Source organism: Condylostylus longicornis, unplaced genomic scaffold, assembly GCF_029603195.1.
Source record: "Condylostylus longicornis isolate FDR11 unplaced genomic scaffold, ASM2960319v2 ptg000153l, whole genome shotgun sequence".
NCBI classification, from domain to species: Eukaryota; Metazoa; Arthropoda; class Insecta; order Diptera; family Dolichopodidae; genus Condylostylus; species Condylostylus longicornis.
Window position 1 is genome coordinate 1,845,017 of NW_026578121.1, and position 20,438 is coordinate 1,865,454.

At 24.4% G+C, this 20,438-nt stretch overlaps 1 protein-coding gene across 1 annotated transcript in view; it reads left to right on the forward strand.

Moving 5' to 3' along the window:
- Nucleotides 1-620: 620 nt before the first annotated feature.
- Nucleotides 621-20,438, forward strand: part of LOC129615890 (homeobox protein goosecoid-like) — a gene marked incomplete at its 5' end in the record, with an annotated part of 36,325 nt that continues 16,507 nt past the window's right edge. Inside the window, 5 exons of the mRNA XM_055531299.1 lie at nucleotides 621-674; nucleotides 907-941; nucleotides 1,010-1,149; nucleotides 1,225-1,314; nucleotides 7,465-7,757. Of these exons, the coding sequence (XP_055387274.1) occupies nucleotides 621-674; nucleotides 907-941; nucleotides 1,010-1,149; nucleotides 1,225-1,314; nucleotides 7,465-7,757 (612 nt within the window). The remainder of the gene's footprint in view (nucleotides 675-906; nucleotides 942-1,009; nucleotides 1,150-1,224; nucleotides 1,315-7,464; nucleotides 7,758-20,438) is intronic.

Below are 20,438 nucleotides of genomic sequence, written 5' to 3' on the forward strand. Positions count from 1 at the left end.
AAGATTATTAAGAAATGAGAGTAATAGCTAAATTAAAATTTACTCAACATAGCAATTTTGTGTTATATAATTAGTGTAGACGAGTTATAAAAAATTATTAAAAAAAAATATATGGAAAATAAATTTTATTTATGAAATTATGCAGAATTAATCTCTTTGCAAAATTTGTGTTGTAAAAAAATAATTTTTTTAAAATTAATTTAGCTTTAACATTAAATACTAAAAATTTAACTCGTATATATATATGTATATATATTCATACAACTATATAATTGAAAAATAATTAATTATTTTTTAATTTTATTAATGAAATTATGGTTGAAACTAAATCATTTAATTCAAAGCAATATAAAATTATAACACCTTTATCTATTAATAATAATAATAACAGCGAATTTTCAAATATTAATAATTATTATACAAATCAACGAAATCATTTAAATTTATCAAATAATATTAATAATAATATTATTAACCTTAATATAAATAATAATAATAATAATAATATATCATCAATTAATATTAATCCTAAATTATTATTAAATAATAATAATATAAATAATAAATTTATTACACCAATTTTAAATAATAATAATAATATAATTAATAATAAAATAACAACAGCAATGTTATTAAATACACAAAATTGTGAATATTTAAATCAAAGATTACAAAATGTTTTTCAAAATCATTCATCACAACAACAACAACAGCAATCATCATCATCAACATCATCATTGTCATCCCAACAACAGCAACAAAATCACCATAATAATAATAATAATAATAATTCACCATTATTATTACATCATAATCAAATTAATCAAAATCATAATTATAATAACAGTAATAATAATAATAATATTAATAATTATAATAATAATAATGATAATCAAATTGATAAAGATTCAAATAATTCATCATCAGATGATATTAAAATTGTATGTGATGAAACAAAAAGTGGTATATCATCAATTGTTTCATCAAATTCATTATTTACAATTGATAGTATATTAGCAAGTTCAAATCGTTGTGTTGATATTAATAATTATATAAAAAGGAATAATAGTGAAAGTCCGCCATCATTATCACCAAATAGCAATAATTCATTACCTAATAGTCCAATGCGTAATACACAACAAAGAAATAGTTTACAACAGCAACAACAACAACAACAACATTCATCAGCGACAGTATCAACAGTAACAAGTGCAGCAGCTGCAGCAGCAATGTTACATCATCCTGGTTTACATTTTGGACATTTAGCTGCAGCTGCTGCATCAAGTTTTGGTGCATCAACATCAGATTTTTTAGGTTTGTTTTTGTATATGTATGTACATATATTTATAAGAATTTTATAGCCAGTGTTCGTATTTTATGCAACCTTTTTCTAAAAGCATCTTATTAAGAATCTCAAATATAATTAATTGTAATTTGATTAAATTTCGGTAATTTAAGAGTTTATAGTCAATTGGGCGAGAGTTTCTTCCGTAAACACTTTCAAGTTTGTATGCTTACACAAAAATTCTGTGTAGTTATTGCATTAAAAATGCTTTTAACTCTGTAAAACACTTTTATTTGCTCTCATATGTAACACGTTATATATAGTTCTCATATACTTACCTACGTTAATTCTGGTATATTCCGGAGTAGCTTTTACTTTTATATATAGAACAATGTTCCATGCACAAAGTATGTACTTTCAAGTTAACCGGGAATAATTTGAAATTTTATAATTAAAATTAAATAAGAATTGTAATAACGTACAAGTGTATTTTCTACGAATAATTTTAAGAATATAAGCACTTTTCTAATTAAATGCAAAATATTGAAGGACTAAGTATGTATAAATTACACTAAAAGTAATAATAATCTCAAATTCTCCCGCAAGTATTTTCCGCCTGAGCACTTGATTATATCGTGTTCATAATTTTTCACTTTATAATATGTGGGAACTATATACTATACACGAACATAAGGTCATATAATCATATCCGCAGAACAATATTTTTTTAGAGGGAGAACTGTTATAGCCTACAGCGTTTTTATAATTTTTTTTTAATAAAAGAAAATATAAAAAGTGTATTAATAATTAAAATATTAATTTGTCTATGGTTTTGTAATGCGTGCGGAAATCTACATTTAAAATGTTTCGAAACATGGATAATAGTTGTGAAACATGTGATAATACTTGAAAAAATTCTAATCGAAATTATGGAAAACAAATTTCAAAATACAAACTTAATCTTAATCTTTTAACCCTTTATTATTCAATAATTATTTTCTTAACAAACTTCTTAACATTGTCATAGACTTACTATGTATTACAGAAATTTTCTTGCTATGCAAATATTCTAATCGAAATTAATTTGTTTAACTAAAAATAAATTGAAAATTAAATATTTAAAATTGCAAGTACTTTTAAGCTTCAAATAAAATATAAGTTTTTAAACAGAATGTAAAAATGATGAGGTCAAAAAGTTCATGAGGTCATATATAGGTTTCCGCAAAGCTTACCCATTGAAATTATAAATTAAATGATTAAACAAACACAAATACACTTTTGAACCATGTTCTGTGACACCATCAAATCGAAACTTTTATCTTTAAACTCAAAATAATTATTTATTTTAGTAATTTTTTTTAGCTGATAAATAAATTTTTGCTATTCATTAATAATTCTTGTGACCTGTACAAACCTTCAATCTTATTTATTGAAAGTATTAAAATTAATTTTTGCAACAGCGTGTATATAACAATTGAAACTGTATAAGAGAATTCCTCAATTTTCTAAAAGTTCTTAGAATTGTTTGACAATTCTTATTGTACTCGAAATAACCTGCGTGTAAGTGGAAGAAAAATGGTGGCACCTCGCATAACTACTCTTATTCAATTTCTAATTGTATAGTTTTGCTATTATTAGGAATGAACCCTAAAAACTTAGATATTATATAAAACGTATAGTGTTGCTTCATGAGAGAAAAATTTATTTTATATATAGATAGATTTCTTATTGTTTACAATAATCGTACACACTTACTTTTGGTTTCATGGAAAATAAAAATATTTTTCAAATTAACAACCATTCACATTAATGCAATTTAATCGTGAATAGAAAATTATTCCCGAAACTATTTCCCATAGCACGTTTAATTTTTGGTATATATAGTAATTTAATATTTTTTGAAGCACTAATAAAATTTAAGTTAAAAACATTCTAAATAAGTTTATTTCATTTAAATTAAATTTATTGGAAAGCATTTGTATAAAACATTCATGAGATGGAAAGAATAATTAAAACGCTTTCCAATTTATTTCTGATGAATTTTTTAATTATATTGTAACTATTATCTAAATTAAGTAAAATAATATTATGTTTTATTGTTTGATAAATTTCAGTATAACATTTAACTCGAAAAAATAAAATATATGAATTTACATATATATATCGAATTAATATTCCCAATGAATGGTATATAAGTGGTATATTGAACCACAACATAAAAAAATATGTTAAAGAGATCAAGTATAAGTCTGTCTGTCATTCTGACTGTTTGTCTATTATTATACATGTTATTTGACAAATTAAAGAAAGTTGGAAGTGTGAGTTTAGGAGAGATAAAATCAATTGACTGAAATAGAAGTATAAAATCGGCACAATTGACTTTTTCGCTCAAGTTCGAAAAAGTCGCTCAATTTACGAGATCATGAAGTTCCACGCATTGACAAAAAAAAGAAAGATATCGTCGAAAAATAGTTCGACAAATATTCCTTTGTAATTAAAACCAGGTGTTGTGAGGTCTTAGATTCCGAGAATCGTAAAATGCTTTTGGTTTTGTTTGGTTTTTGCTTTATTTATGACATGCATGAAATTTGTTTAAGTTACAAAACTTGTAAATTTTTTTTTATACTCCAGGAGGGCAACTAAACTTAAATAGTTCTTGCCATTTTATGAATTATGAATTTGCGACTAAAATACTCATTAAAAAGAGCCTAATATTCATAGTATTACTTCAATTATACTTTTGAACTTCTATACAAAAGTTTTTAAAATTTGGCATAAAATAGCATTGTATTTTGTGAATCCATAGCGTATTTTACTCAATCAAATATATCTCAAACAATATTTTTAATATCATTTTTATTTTCAAATATAATTTTATTTTTTTTTATCAGCTGCCAAGATTTTGTATGAATAATTGCCTCATACAAAATTTGACAACCGTATATACATTTGTAATAAAACATTTTGAATAAAATCCAGCACATGCATACATACAAATATAAAAAATTTTAATATTCCTGATTAAAATCCGGATATATTTTTTATAAAGATTTTATTTAAAAAAAAAAAGAAAAAGGAAATTTTATTTACAAAATTATTATTTTTTTGAAGAAAATAAAATTTTTCACCTTAAATTAATATTTCATTTTAAGATTAAGAGCATTACTTATCGTCAACATTTTAGAAATCATAATTTTTTTTTTATAAAATACAAATAAAATATTACTCTCTCCCATTCTCCCGATCTAAGTCTCTCTCTCTCTCTCTCTCTCTGTATAAGGCTTATTTTTAAGATTTTTTATGTAAATAAAAAAAAAATTTATTTTATTACGCTTATTTGCTCATTAAACCTGAGTATATAAAATAAGGATTTTTTCTCCATTTTTTTTTTGTGTAAATCTAAATCTAGAAATCCTTTAATGTTTTTATACTGTAATATAAAAAATTTTTCCAGCCGTTTTAAGGCGATTATAAACCGCAACTTACATATTTTTTTTTTGCCTCTTTTTTTTCGTTTTTTTAATAATTTTTATTAAAAAATTTTATTGAAAATTTATAAATCTGAGAAAAAATAATTCTGTACGTAGATGTATATATATATAATAAGTAAATATGACCCTTAGGATAAACAGCTTTCATTGAACCGTTCATAATTTCTAAAATGCAAATTTTCTTTAGTTAAAATTTTCATGTTTTTCTTCTTTTTTTTTTATGTGTAGGTATTTTTAAGATTTACGTTTATTTTTTCGTTTCAAAAAATATTTTTTTATTTAAATCCATCATCGAGTTATTGATTTTCTGCCTCCTGTAATTATGGTATATAAAATAAGTCATGCATTTATTGCTATATTTTAATATAATAAAATCAAAAATAAAAAAAAAATAAAAAAATTCAAAAAAACAAAATATTTAAGTATTTTTTATTTTGATTTTTTCATAATTTTTTACCAAAAAAAAAGAAAAAAAATTCAATAAGTTATTTTTGAGTATTAAAGTGATGTTTAAATTTTAAATTGATTCCAAGAATAAGAATTATAAAGTTGGAACAAACCAATAGCTTGCAAAATAGCACTTTTCCCTTGAAAAAGAGAAAATAATGCTCTCAAAAACAATTTATTACATTTTAAATTCCTTTCTCTCATATACCAAAATATTTAAAATTATTGCATATATTTAGGATAAGGAAAAAAAAATTGAAACAAGTTTTAACATAATGGTCGCACTCAAGTGTTAATTGTGAGAGTTATGAAAAATAATTTTATTTTATGATAGCATATGACATTTACCATTAGCTTTTTGTATTTGTGAAAATGAAGGAAAAAAGTTTGCAGTTTCGGAAATATACGAACAAATTTTACGAATTTCGAGCCGCGATTACTTAAGAGATGTTGAAAGTGGAAAAAAATGTTCGTCCAAAAAAAATAACTTATATTTCTGAATAAATTTCAGACCTCTATAATTTACAGTCCAGAAAAAGATCGAAACCAAAAATTTGAAAAAGTAAGGGTTTCAGATAACGGTTAATTTCAGTGGCGATTTTGTTATTTCCATACTCAACTATGCTCTATACCATTGTGAAAAAAAAGCCAACTATTATTTTTCTACGTGGCAGAATTTAAAAAATGTTTGTGGTTCCGTTATAAAAAATAATCACAAAATGGAATTTTTATGACTTTAAGGGGCTATAAGATTTAGAAGAGAGAAGATTGGTTAAAAATTTTCTTCTACGGAAAGAAATTTTAAATGTCAGCTGTATTTCTTAAGGTTAGTGGAAGTTTTGTAAGCAACTCCAAGAATGGACGGACAAAGTAAAACTAACAAAGATTTTTTTTTTCAAAATTTTTTTTTTGGAAAAGTGCTGTAAATGAATATAAAAAAAATCGATTTGAAATTTTAATCGAAAATTCTTACAACTTAAGCATTTTAAAATTTTAATGAACTTGAAGTGCCTTGTATTTTATGTAAATGCATACTAAACTGTATATACTAGGTTACAAGGTAAAATTTTCAATGTAGATTCGTACATTTTTATATACATATACCAATGTATATATACACTTAATAATTTATTACATACTTTTAGGATTATAAATAAATTTTTATAAAAATAAAATTTTATATTAATATTTAGCCTTGTAATGCTTGTAAATTAAAAATTTATACAAAATTGTTAGGATTTTATTCTGTAAGGCGAAATTTTTTTATTATACATTTAAAATTTAAGGAATATAATTTTATACTTATCTCTCCCTATACATTTTGTAAAATATTTTTAAATACAATCTTCTACGTTCGAGCATTCGGGAGGATATGAATAGAATTAAATTTTTTACATTCTCCGAAATGCAAAAGCTGGTGTTCCAGCATTCTTTCATTCGGTATTCTAGTTTTTTTTAATTATTCGTTTTCGAAAGTTTCATTTTCATGCGTTTCGTATGCTTGAACATTAATATTTTTATTCTCCTGTAATTTCTTGAAAATGCTGAAACATTGGCAAATATTTTTTAATTAATGCCATAGAATTCCATGGATATGAAATTTAATGTAGCTTTATATTTAGATATACCGTGGTGCTAATAAATTCTGAACGGCAACTCATCTAAATAGTACATAAATATACGCCATTTTTGCACTGTATAACTTAAATATTGGATCCTATAGGGTAATAAAATGCCCTCTTTTAGAATCTCTTACCCGTTTTTTAATAATTCTATTAATTCCTAAGAAATCGAATATCTGTTTTGTTCCACATACATCACTTTATACTGTTATAAAGAGAAATTTTTTACTCCAAATTTTAAAGCAGTTTTTCTCAAAATGAAATTAATTGACACTTGAATATTAGTAATGAAATTTTCGTATAAAGTTTCGTGATCAATTAACCAGTTGACGTTTTTATAGAGTTTTTTTAATCAAAAGAAATATTTTTAATCACTTTTCTGAAAAATTGACTAATTCTATTTTTTGTTAAAAGGGTTCTTTTTCGTTCATTATGATTTGTCGAGTCCGTACTCATCCTCTTTAATATGAGCGAAATTTTATTTGTGTTTTGCTTTTATTTTTTTTCGTGTTTTTGTTATGTTGAAAACATTGTTTTTTTAAATGATCTAATTAAATGTTGAACAAACCTAGATTAAATATAATTAAGATTAAATTTTTTGTTTTTTTGTAAATTTCAGTTGCATATCCAAATTTTTATCCAAATTATGTTCATGCAGCTGCTGTTGCACATGTCGCAGCCGCACAAATGCAAGCACATGCAGCTACTCATGGTAATTTACATCATCATCATCATCATAATGGTCATTTAGGTCATGGTCCACCACCAAAACGAAAACGTCGACATCGTACAATTTTTACAGAAGAACAATTAGAACAATTAGAAGCAACATTTGATAAAACACATTATCCTGATGTAGTATTAAGAGAACAATTAGCACTTAAAGTTGATCTTAAAGAAGAAAGAGTTGAAGTGAGTATATTTATTTATTTTTTTAAAAATTAAATAAACCAATGTGAAACATTTAAAATTTCCAATCGAAAAAATATTGTGTGAATAATCTATCTCTCTGACAACCACCATAATCTCATTTCTAATGTTAATGACAAAACTCTTCCGCAGAAAACAAATCAGAGGAACCTCTTAAATTAGTGATATCTTGTAATTTTATTCATCTGGTAATTTAGGCACTTCCCATTATTGATGTTATTGAAAAATTTAATACATTAACAGTCATTAATGGTATTAAATCAGCAATTGTAGTCAAAGTTTTGTCTTGTTAGAGATGCTAATAATATTACTCCTTATAATGGCGAACATATATAGTATGGGCTGCGAATATCGCCCTAAATTCGACCAGTTTAACTACACAGCATTAGAATTTAGTAAATGAGGAATAGCTATAAAATTTCTGTTTTGGTTGGAGAGCCTTCAAAGAGTAAAAATGTCGTTTAAACCATCCTTTTTTACTTACATGTAAAAAACAGAGTTTAATGCAAGTATTCTCGAAATTTTCCCTGCAATGTGTTAAAAACTTTGCAATTGATAAAAATTTTCTGTTAAAAATCTTGAATTATAGATTCTAATCTATAATTAATCCTTGTCAATCTACATGTGTTTTATGTTGTGAGCAAACTAAAATCTATTATGAAAAATTTTATTATTGCACACCGCTGTTTAGTTTTCTATTGCTTCTTTGATTTTATTCAGAAATATTGTTATCATTATAAAGCCCATTAGCATATTATAAAACTATAAAGATCTTTCAATTAAAGTACCATAACAAATTCTTTGGTTGTTTTATTAATTTAATGATAAACTCCAACAGAGTTTCTTTAAATCAAAAATAAAACACAACATTACAAAAACAAATCTGTGTACATTAATTGGTTTCAATTTCAATAAAAAAAAGGAGCATTTTATTTATTTATTTTAAGGATAATTTACAAAAATTATCCGATACATAAATGATAATTAAGTGTAGTAGCAACAAAAATACATAGTTGACAAATAATTTTTGTTTTTCATTTTTTATGGAAGGGTAAATTTTATGATTTGATTTGACAAATTTTCATTCCGTTTATGATGCTATAAAACAATTGCTTGTCTATTCCAAATGCAGTAATTCAGTGTTATTACACAATTCAGCTTTTCAGTATGAATTGCTGAATTTTATTGATGCCGCGTGTTTCTGTGTTTTAGAAGGCAATGACTGAATTCTTATTTAGTTTGTAGAAAATCAAGCCAATGGTTTGTGTAGCTTCAAGAATAATTTGATTATCCCAGATAAAATATTTAAGTTGCAATGACCAAATTTAACACATTCTATTTTATTGTGACGAATGGTTGTACACTTGCAACTTATAAAATTACTTCTTTGTGACACGTTTAACACTCAACTCTTTCTGTTCTCGTTTTACATTTAAATTAAGAACATTCTATAATTTCCGAAATCTGTTACTGCAGTTAAATTGGTATCATACCTATTATACATAAATTTATACGCACATATGTTCGATTATATTTAAGTACATATACACAAACATATATAAATGCGTATTAGAAACCTTTGCAGTGCGTATGAAGGATTTTTCTCATATAAAAACACAAAACACTGCGCCTTTACATATTCAATATCATCCAGAAAATCCTTATAAATTTTTCCTTATAAATAGAAAACATTAAAATATAGCGTTCAAATACAAAAATAAAGAATTTCTTCTTATAACAAAAATAAAAACGAAAAAAAAAACCGGCATCAGTACTTTATTTACTTTTAATATTAAGGATGCGTAATGACATTTTAATCAAACCCAAATGAAATATACGAATGTAATAAATGTAATAGAAAATAATGTATGTGTTTAGGTATACGTACATTGCGTAAATAAATACGTTAGGTATAGTCGTAAACAAATTAAGAATTTGTAAGAGTGCCAATTCTTTAGCTTTACAAAACCATTAAAATATATATATATATATATAAATAGAATTGATAAATATGATAATCATTTCAATAAGGATTTAAATCAATTTTTTAATCAAATAATAGATTTTACATAATATACCTAAGCATATAATGGGTGTTTTTTAAGCATTCAGTTTTTAAAATTTAAAAAATAATAGTGGAAAATTGGATTTTCTTATACGTTTGAAGTAAAATTCACTCTATATAGAAATGCCATTTCGACTTATTTGTATGCGTTCACATACCAGAATATCAACAAATGAGCATTACACATATCCCGAAAGTGTAATCGTTGTCAGATTTGACATATTCTCATATAAATAACAAATGTCGTCTCGTATAATTTCACCGGTTAGCTCAAAGCAAGTTCGAAATCTGAAATATTTTAGCTAGTGTTTTAAACATTCTCATTCAATATGCATTAAATATTTATCAATATTTGAAAACATTTTTTAGAACGTCAGTCTCTCCACGCAAATCAAACTCAGTCAGCTTGACATTGACAAGAAATTGATTTAACAAAAAAAATCACCCGTTATTTTTCATTGCTACTGGTACATTATTATTTATATATAAATTAAGTGTAATTATGTATAAAAAATATAAAATTTACATCAAATAAAATATGTCTTATATATACAAAGGGATTTATTCAAAAGGTTTCTGGGCATCCTTTTCATCACTTTCAATTTAATATAACAACACTACTTATATACATATGTATAAATTTATAAATGTGTGGGTATCCCTACATACGTAATAAGTACTCTATTATAATATACAATAAACAAAGTATTTTTCTTTGAAAATTAATCATATAATTTAAAACTCATATAATATTAAAATAAGTATTATACAACAGCAACAAACCAACAGCAACAAAAAAAAAAAAAGAAGACTAATTGGCCTAGTGACAAATACTTAATATTTTAAAATCATTTTATTGCTTTAGGGGTACATTTTAACATATTATAAATATCTTGATACTATTTACAATTAAATATACATATTATATTTATATACATACACGCCCTTGCACATAATATTTCCAAAGTGTAATCTTTTAAGGTATTAATTCTATATGCATATCATATATATTATATAAATTAACAAATAACATAATATATGTATGTATATGCATATATGTAGATGTTTGTATAAAATATAAAATTTAATTCATTTTGAATTTTATAAGTATAAGAGAATTATTTAATTATTTTCTTAAAAAAATTAATTAAAATATCTTTTACCATATTATAATTATTATATAAGAGTAATGAATAATATTTTTATATAAAATATTATAATTTTAAGACTAAACATTATACGAAGCGTTTACATAAGGATTAAGAATATGCATATATATTTTTTGAATAAAATATTAACTAAATTTCACACTATATTAAATAATATTATTAATAAAATATATAAAATATTTATTGTTTTTATATTAAGGTGTTATACATGTTATTTTTACATATGTATGGTTATAATTATATAAGAGATATTTGATGAATAAAACTTGTGCACACGAACAAAATATAATTTTAATTATTTAAAAAAATGTTCTATAATTCGAAAAAAATCCACATTTCTTAAATGAATTGGCAAAATAGATTTAATTAACAACAAATGTTCGGAATTAGAAATAAATTAGAAAAAAAAAAAACTGATCTCTTAACAAACGTCATGAAACGTCAAATTTTCTAAAGAAAAAACTTGTCTACTCAATTATGATATTAGTAACGTCAAAATAAAATAAGAAATTTTAACGAACTCAACGAAATGTTTTTTTTTTATTTACTAACCAGTAACCACAAGAATTTTTTTATTAACGAACTGTTATATAAATATTTTAACATATTTCTCCGTTAAATTAGACGAGATAGATAAGCACTAACTAAAATGAATATATTAAGAGCATTGCCCAAACTTATCGAAAATATAAGTTTTGACATATTACAAGAAATTTTGTAATATTGATGAAAGTAGAAGCATTCACATTATTTAAAATTTTAGATCAGCTTTTTCAATATATTTGTAATTGTAAATAATTATTCTTCACTACGAATGAATTCGTTTTGATTTCTCTTAACTTTTCATATAAAATGACAATTCAAAAGTTAACGAACTTATTTTCCATATTCTTTCGCATTTATGATTGACTAGATTTATTTCTTTGTTTTTTTGTATTTATAATGCTAGTACGTTTCGATTTGTTCATTTTGATTAGACTATATAGGTATATTTCATGAATTTGAGGTGTATTAAAACCATTCAAATGCATGGAAGTAAATTTAAAATCAAAATGTAAAACTTATTTTTAGTTTAATACATGTGCATACAACTGCAAAGCAGATGGATAACATTTTCAAAAGAACGAGTTAAAGGAGCTTGACTCGAACCAGTGACCTACCACTTTCTAAGCGGTCGCTCTACCAACTGAGCTACAGAGGTATGAATAAATTGCCGACTAATTGTTCTTCACACAGCTTTATACTGTAATCCACATGATTATCAAGTATTGTTTACATTTACTTGCTACATACAATCTTCTATTTGAATTACACAATCACAAAAACATTAATATTTTTAATAAATATCTTAACTTCAAATGCATTTTACCAAGTTTATGAACAAGTTTAATGACGTTTAAGCTGTCAAAACTTTAATAATTAAGAGTTATCAAAACTTAAATATAACATTATCGCTTTTTTAAAGTTTTAAAACACTTTTACACCTTATAAATACACCTGTCTTTTTGATTTCATTATAATTTATTTGATATATAGCACATATTATATATATGTTCATATTATATATATAATTATTTTGAATTGAATAAAATATTAATGCCATTGTTTTATTTTATACAATTAACTCTTTATAAAATACACTTGCTGTACATAAAAACTTTACAATAATAACAATATAGTTTAGGATTTATTCAACTTGTATGGCTTAATTAAAGCTTAGTAAAGTAGTTAATACAATAAGATATTCCATTACCTTAAAGTTTTTATAATAAGTTTATATGTAATTTCTTTTCACCTTCATAATATATTGTACATACAAAAATACCATTTCTAAGAACAATATATATATACATACAAATTATATACTCCAAATCAGAAAATACCCTTACCCATTACATACAGAGTTTTTTGTACAAAACCCCATCTTATTTTATTGTATATACTCGTATTTTCAAAATCTTATGTTATTATAAATTGAATTTAGACAAAGAAGTTTTAAAAGGAATATATATAAAATTTTATATTTAAAAATCTTTTATATTCTTCTTAAATATATATATGTATAACACTTAAGAAAGCAAAATATTTTTAAAATTGCAAGAAATTTTCAAAATAAATTATCAAATTTTATTATGAAAATTCTGGTATTTTCGCCCTCAAGCTCTAATTTATATTCTATTTTGATTTCTCGTTAAATAATTTAAAAATAATAAATCCATTATTGATTCTCAAAGAGATCATATGTTAAACGTGGGCTAAAAAAAAAAGAGTGGAAGGATGTATTCTCTGCTTCGTAGTAGTGACTTTATTCAGCGACTTGAATTTTTCTCGCTTTATTTAAAGATAGACACGAAAAACCCGGCAAAAATTGTTGATGGGTATCAATGTCACCGTGTATCTGTCTCAAAATGTTTTGCTCAAACTTCAATATCTCCTTGGCCAGAATTTTTCCATCCGCAGCTGCTTCTTCTATGCTGATATCTAATTTCATATATGTAAATTCTCTTCATTCCAAGCATGAATAAGAAAATCGGGTTACTCTTCCAAATACCAAAACCGTCGTTCTCAAAGCTGTACTCTTTCTAATCAATCAACTGTCCGCCCACACGGCTGCCTTGTATTTGCCAAAAAGTAAATCTGTCTAGATGCTTTCTTCTCTTGTTTGTAATACTTCCGTGCCCGCTTGAAATAGTATGTTTCACTCCAAAACTCTAAACAATCACTCTACCACAAATACTTTCACTATCCTTGTTACTATTCCATGCCCTATGTTGGTCTGCTTTTTATTTCGGTTGCAGTGATTCAAATTCTCTTAAATTTAGTCTTTTATTGTGTAATGCAAAACTGAAGACATTTTTGACATCTAATGTGTTAAATTCTTTTCTACTCGCTAGTTGCTTTAAAATGGATTATATCTATAACCGGATCTGTTGTTTAAAATACATCTGTTATTTTCCGAAATCTACACTGTGCGTTTGGAATTACTTATTGTGTAATGTTACCACAGTTTCAATTTATTGCATAACTTCTGGATTAAAATGATGACATAATGTTAAATAAGCGAGAGAGACTGCACACGGTTTTTTGTATATGTAAATCCGGAGCCACTTCATCAGTATTAATATTCATTTACTTTACAAGTATAACGAAAACACTTTTATAACGTTATAAAATTAATATAGCCACAAATTTTTTAATCGACTTTGGATTACACATACATTAAGATTAATAATAATATACTCACTATACTAAAAAATAAATCTTCACAACTATTAGTGTTAAAGTGTCAATAAATAGTTGAAAATAATAAAAATTTAAATACTTGACACATTAACGTTAAAATAAAGAAGAAAATAAAAAAAATCCCAATTATACCGAAGTAAATGAAATTATTGAATAACGATAAATTATTGTACTCGACAGCAAAACTTTACTATACACCGAGTCAAGTGTCATTTATAAATATTTTTTAAGCTACCGTTTAAGCACAAATAGAGCAACCAAATAAAATTTATTCATAAAGAGAATGTTGTATAAATTATTTTTTATCTTTTAAATACCAGTAGCACAAAAATAATTACGGTTAATGAAAATTAATGTAAACAAAAGAGGAAAAACAAAAGAGCGTTTCTTGTCATTCAGGTTAACTCAAAAAACTCTTTAATTTTTGTTGTGCACTTCTCATAGCTTATCTTATACGAATCATTTTAACAATAAGCTTTATTTCACAGTAAACCACCTATATTTGAGAACGTCAATTTACTCAACTTTTATTAACCCGAAATTACGAAACAAAATTCAAATTTATGTCAAAATTTTGATTTCAATTTTTTTCAAATATTAGTCAAATAAGTTAATAATTTCATTCATCGTATGACACGGAGCAATATTTACAGTGGAAACAAGTTTTTCTTCAAATCAACACCATCTACATATTTCTATCCAGAGCACCATTGACAATGATACGGGTAGTGATTTCGACTAACTATAATATTAGTTCACCCTTATTTTGAATAAAATTAGATTCAGTGATGTCTCCGTCATCGGTATAATAAGTTCTATAGATTCTCTGGCGGCAAAACTGAATATCATCGCTGAACACCATTATACGAATATAAGTTGAGCGTTTGGTTAATTTTCAACTTAGTAACTCTAATATTATAGGACAACTTAATACTGTTGTTCAACAGTGGATCTATTCGTGACGACTATAACTCGTCATTTATGATTAACATTCAAAATGCCTTTTGTTTAGTAGTAGTTAAACTCTATATAAAGTTCAGTATTTGAATTTCTGCACTTTTTGATATTAAATCAAAAGAAAAACATGTACTCATGTAATTATTGTTATACTATTGTTCCTTTACATGTAAATATGTACAGATGTATTATAGCCCCTCACGTTATGCAATTTTTCATTTTTTGTAAAAAGAAATTGTCAATATTTACTTATCTACTAATATCATTTTTGTAGTTACAATATAACGATTATACTGTTCGTATAATAAATTTAAAATACTTAAATGGAAATATTTAAATTATAATTTTTCTGCCAAAGAACTTAACCAGAATTTTTATTTATTTATGTCATAAAAAATGTTAACAAAGTACATGGGTATAACTAAATTATTGGTATATTGTAGAAGAATATAAGAATTTATTATAATAAAAATATTAAATTCCATATTAAAATGATGAAATCTTCAAATTCATATATTAAATCGCTCAGCAACAACAACAGTAAAAAATATTTCAAAACAAAATAGAGAAGACAAGCTGCAATTTTTTAAAGATAAATAAAAAGTAAAAAATTCTCTCTGCTCATATTGACTCTAATGACGAGGCAATTGATTTCTGTTGTTGTTAAATAATTGTTATACCTTTACATTATCTTTGAACCACACACGTATAATTGTAAAAAAAAAAAAAAAACGTACACTCAATACAACAAAACATATAAGTCTCTTCATAATGAAAACAAAATAGAATAAACGCATGCGGAGAATTTCAGAAAATTTTTAATCCAGGCTTACAAGTGTTAAGGTACCTATGTTTTTTTTTTCAAAAAGAAAAACAAAAAAATCTTTTCGCTTTCTTTCTCCTTTTATATTCATCATCTTTCTTTATTTTGCTTTCTTTCAAATATTGTATACTTAATTTTATTTCTTTATATTCTTTTTTAACAATCTAAAAAAATCAATTCCACTTAGGTTTCTTAAATCCCCATTTATATTTTATTTTTTCAATCTCGTCATAGTATTTGAAAAACAAATTTACCTTTTCATGGCCTTTGTACAAATATAATATGTAGAAGAATAATTAAGACTAAAGACTTACGTATATAAGAATAAGTGTATGCATAAGCGACTGAATGAGCGTCATCTTATTGCGATCACAATGTGAAACCAAACACAAATAAATTAAATCAATAAAATTATATGTATACTCGTATAAAGAAAGCCCAGAAATAAATAAAAACCCGTACCACTTGACCATTGTTAAATGAAGTTAAATTAGTATTTTAAAATATTGAACAGGCCAGGCCATCTTTATTGAATCGTATATACTTTAATTCTACATATTTTTTTCACAATTTTTGTCAATGACAAATATGGAAATCTTAAATATTTCAATGAATCTTATAAAGATATGAAAAGAAGAAGAAAAAAAGGTTAAAAAATTTTGTATGCGCAGCCGCACTTGAATTATTTAAAAGTATTATTGATTTTAATTATACATACATATATGTACATATAACGTACATATAAATTTTTTCTTCTTATTTATTTATTTTTAACTGGTTCTTTATGAATATAATCTATAGCTTCTGGTTTTTATTTAAAAAAACATATACAAATTAAGCATTTAGGTTGTTCAAAAAGTACTTTTTTCATTTGTTACTGTTAATATTTCGATAAAATTGCGCTCATTTTAAATATTGCACATTTTTTTTGTGTTTAAGATTGAAATTGCGATAATACGATTTTAATATAAAATTCAGCAATTAACATTTATAAGCTGAATTGAATATTATCGCGATAATACCGTAATTCAGACATTCGAGTTTATGTTTCATTGCCACTTATTCAAGGTTATTTATTACACACATTTAAAATTGCGCTCATTTTAAATATTGCACATTTTTTTTGTGTTTAAGATTGAAATTGCGATAATACGATTTTTATATAAAATTCAGCAATTAAAATTTATAAGCTGAATTGAATATTATCGCGATAATACCGTAATTCAGACATTCGAGTTTATGTTTCATTGCCACTTATTCAAAGTTATTTATTAGACACATTTTCAACTTTTTTCATGCATTGCAACTCAAAAAATTTTTCAGCATCATAAATTTAGCCGCTGAATAAGTTAAACTGACTCTTTTTGTCATCTCATATATCTATTGAACACACTTCGTGTACAATAAACAAAATAAAGTAAATAAAAATTTTTAAAATCTAAAAATCATCATCATAAGTAAAATATTTAAAAATTAATAATTTCATGGATCAGTACCGGTTCACCTAAAAATAACAAGAATTATTTCTTAAATAAAAAAATAAAGATAGAGATTTAATAATAAACAAACAAAATATTACCTTTTAATATTATAAGAAATTTGCAGACTTAAATATACACTAATTTTGTGAGAATTTCAAGTGTCAACATCATAATTAAACACTTGTAAAAATTAAAAATCATATACATATTTTGTATACAGCGCCATTCTCATCCATATTTTGTATTGTAAGTGTATGTACAATATATGAACCATTTTAAACACATATTTCTCGATATATACATACATTTAAGAAAAATTTAAGAAATTTATTACGATGTTTAAGAGAGTTTTAGAGTTTAACAATTTACTGGGCATTCCAGTCAGCTGAATCAATATTGTTTAACATTGTTTTTTAAAACTGCAATACATATTTGGAATTGGTCGATACCATAATAATAAATTTCACATTGTCTTGTGGTTGTGATACGAACATGAAATTCTGCGTCAAAATTTTTGACAAACAATTAATATTACTATATAATATTGATGTTATTGTTAGGTTACTTATGTCAAAATTTATAATTAAATTTTGATTCGAAAATTTTTCTCAAAATAATTCTGTGGCCATATATAAATATATAAAATCCGATTACATTCATATAATTGTATAAACTTACCTATATATACATATATATATATAGTATATACCTTAAAACAAAAATTTTTTTTTTTCAATTTACAAGAATATGTGAATGAAATTATTAGAACGTTATGTGTGTTTACTGTATGATAAAGCTACAAAATTTGTACAATATAAGAGTCTATATTTACCAGAAGTTTACACACCACATAAGAATATTTATATATATAAGCCTTATATATATAGTACATTGATTCCCAAGAGCTTTACATGTATATATATATATATATATAGGACTCAAATGTTTCTTATATCCATTCCAAATTCTTCAAATATTTTATATATCAACTTCAAATTTAATTTTAATTTTAATTTTTTTTTCCTACATATTTGTGTCCCATACTAATACAAAATATTTTACCATAATAAGCTACCAAAATACCATAAACTTTATTTAATTCATTGATATATGTATACTAAAATGTATAAAACACACAACATAACATTCAATATTATTTTTTAATAACACAAAAACAAAAAAATTTATGAGTTTTATTTAGAAGATTTGTTTCGATAAATTACAAGAATAATATGTATTTTTCGAAATAAAGAACAGAAGTACAAAAACGAAACCCTTTAGAAAAACAATAAACCATTCATTTAGACTCACTTATATAATATATACATACATTTAATTGAAACATATTCTAATTCTAGATATCGGAGAATAAAAGGTGAAATTGTGAAACAATTCGATAAGGAATACACAAAAAAAAAACCAAATAAAAAATTTGCTTAAAGCAAAAGAAAAAAAAAATTTTTTTTTTTAATATTTTCATCCCATACAACTATTGTTGCTCCAAATAATATAAAAAAAATAAAAAATAATATTTTCAAATTCGTATAATAAATGTAAAACATTTTATATGTAAACATATGCACACACATTATAATATATGCATACATACCAACATTACAACTGTATGTATATATATATAAAAAAAAAATCTATAATTTTAAAATTGGTGATGGTGCAAACTTAACCGTATGCACATTCAAAACATTCAAGCAATTCCGAACCGTAAAAATACAAAAGAAAACAAAGAAAAAAATCTAAATTTTATTTGGTCTCTTGATGCTCTTAACATTTAAATCCATATCCAAAGTACAAAAAATTTTTTTTTATCATGAATGATTTTTCTCCTTCTCTCTCTCTCTCTCTCTCTCTCTCTCTCTCTCCCTCTCCTCTATTCCCATATTGTTATCCTTTTATTTTTCAACTAAAACTACTCGTTTGTAATATTCCAAAACGATTTAATTAAAAATCAACTGCTTTGGGTTTGTTTATCTAATGGATTTCCAGCCTATACCGCATATTAGATTTATGCAAACCATAGCGAAATTATTTTCCCATTGGAGAATGTAGTAGCAGCAACAAAACAAAAACAACATACGTTAGCATATAGGAAAATAAAAAATAAAAATAAAAATTGAAAAAAAAAAAAATAAAAAAATATTACTTGTATTAACCTTTAAAAAATATACATTTTGATTACGCAAACTAAATGTTTGCACAATCAAATCTCATCTTACACAATATTCCTATATGCTAAATACATAAATATGGGCAATATTATGGATTCTAGGTACATACATACATAAGTATAACAGATTTCCTTAATAGTGAAAAAATTTTTAATTTAACCTTAAAATAACTTCTTATACTCGTACAATCAATGGCTTTCGTGATTTGATGTATATATATATACATATTTATATATGTAGTGTACACGTAAATATACACATATATGTATACATGTAATTTTATAATTAACTAAAAATAGGCATATACACATTATTAAATTAAATTTTTTTTTAGGTTATACCGGATTATATACTCTCTACGCAATTGAATAATTTTGAATTAATTCCATTTTTCGATTCAATTATTTCGGAACCGTATACCATAATTTTTTTTTGGAAATTTTCGGAAATTACATTTTAATACAGATCTCGTTTTGTAGCACCTTACAAAGACTCTCCAACTCGGTTATTCTCGAGTCCTGAGTATCCAATTTATTCTCCTGTATAAGATGCCTTTTCATATTACCCTCTTAGGTTTTCATTTTTTTGTCTTCCGCAAACTTATTAGACTTTTTCTCAGAGTTATCATCCTTAACTCTGTAATTTTTCTCTGCAATCACCAATGGGAGTGATCGCATGACCCCCGATCTCCTTCTAAATGGGTCCATCAACGCCGATCTACTATGCAATAAGTGGTCTC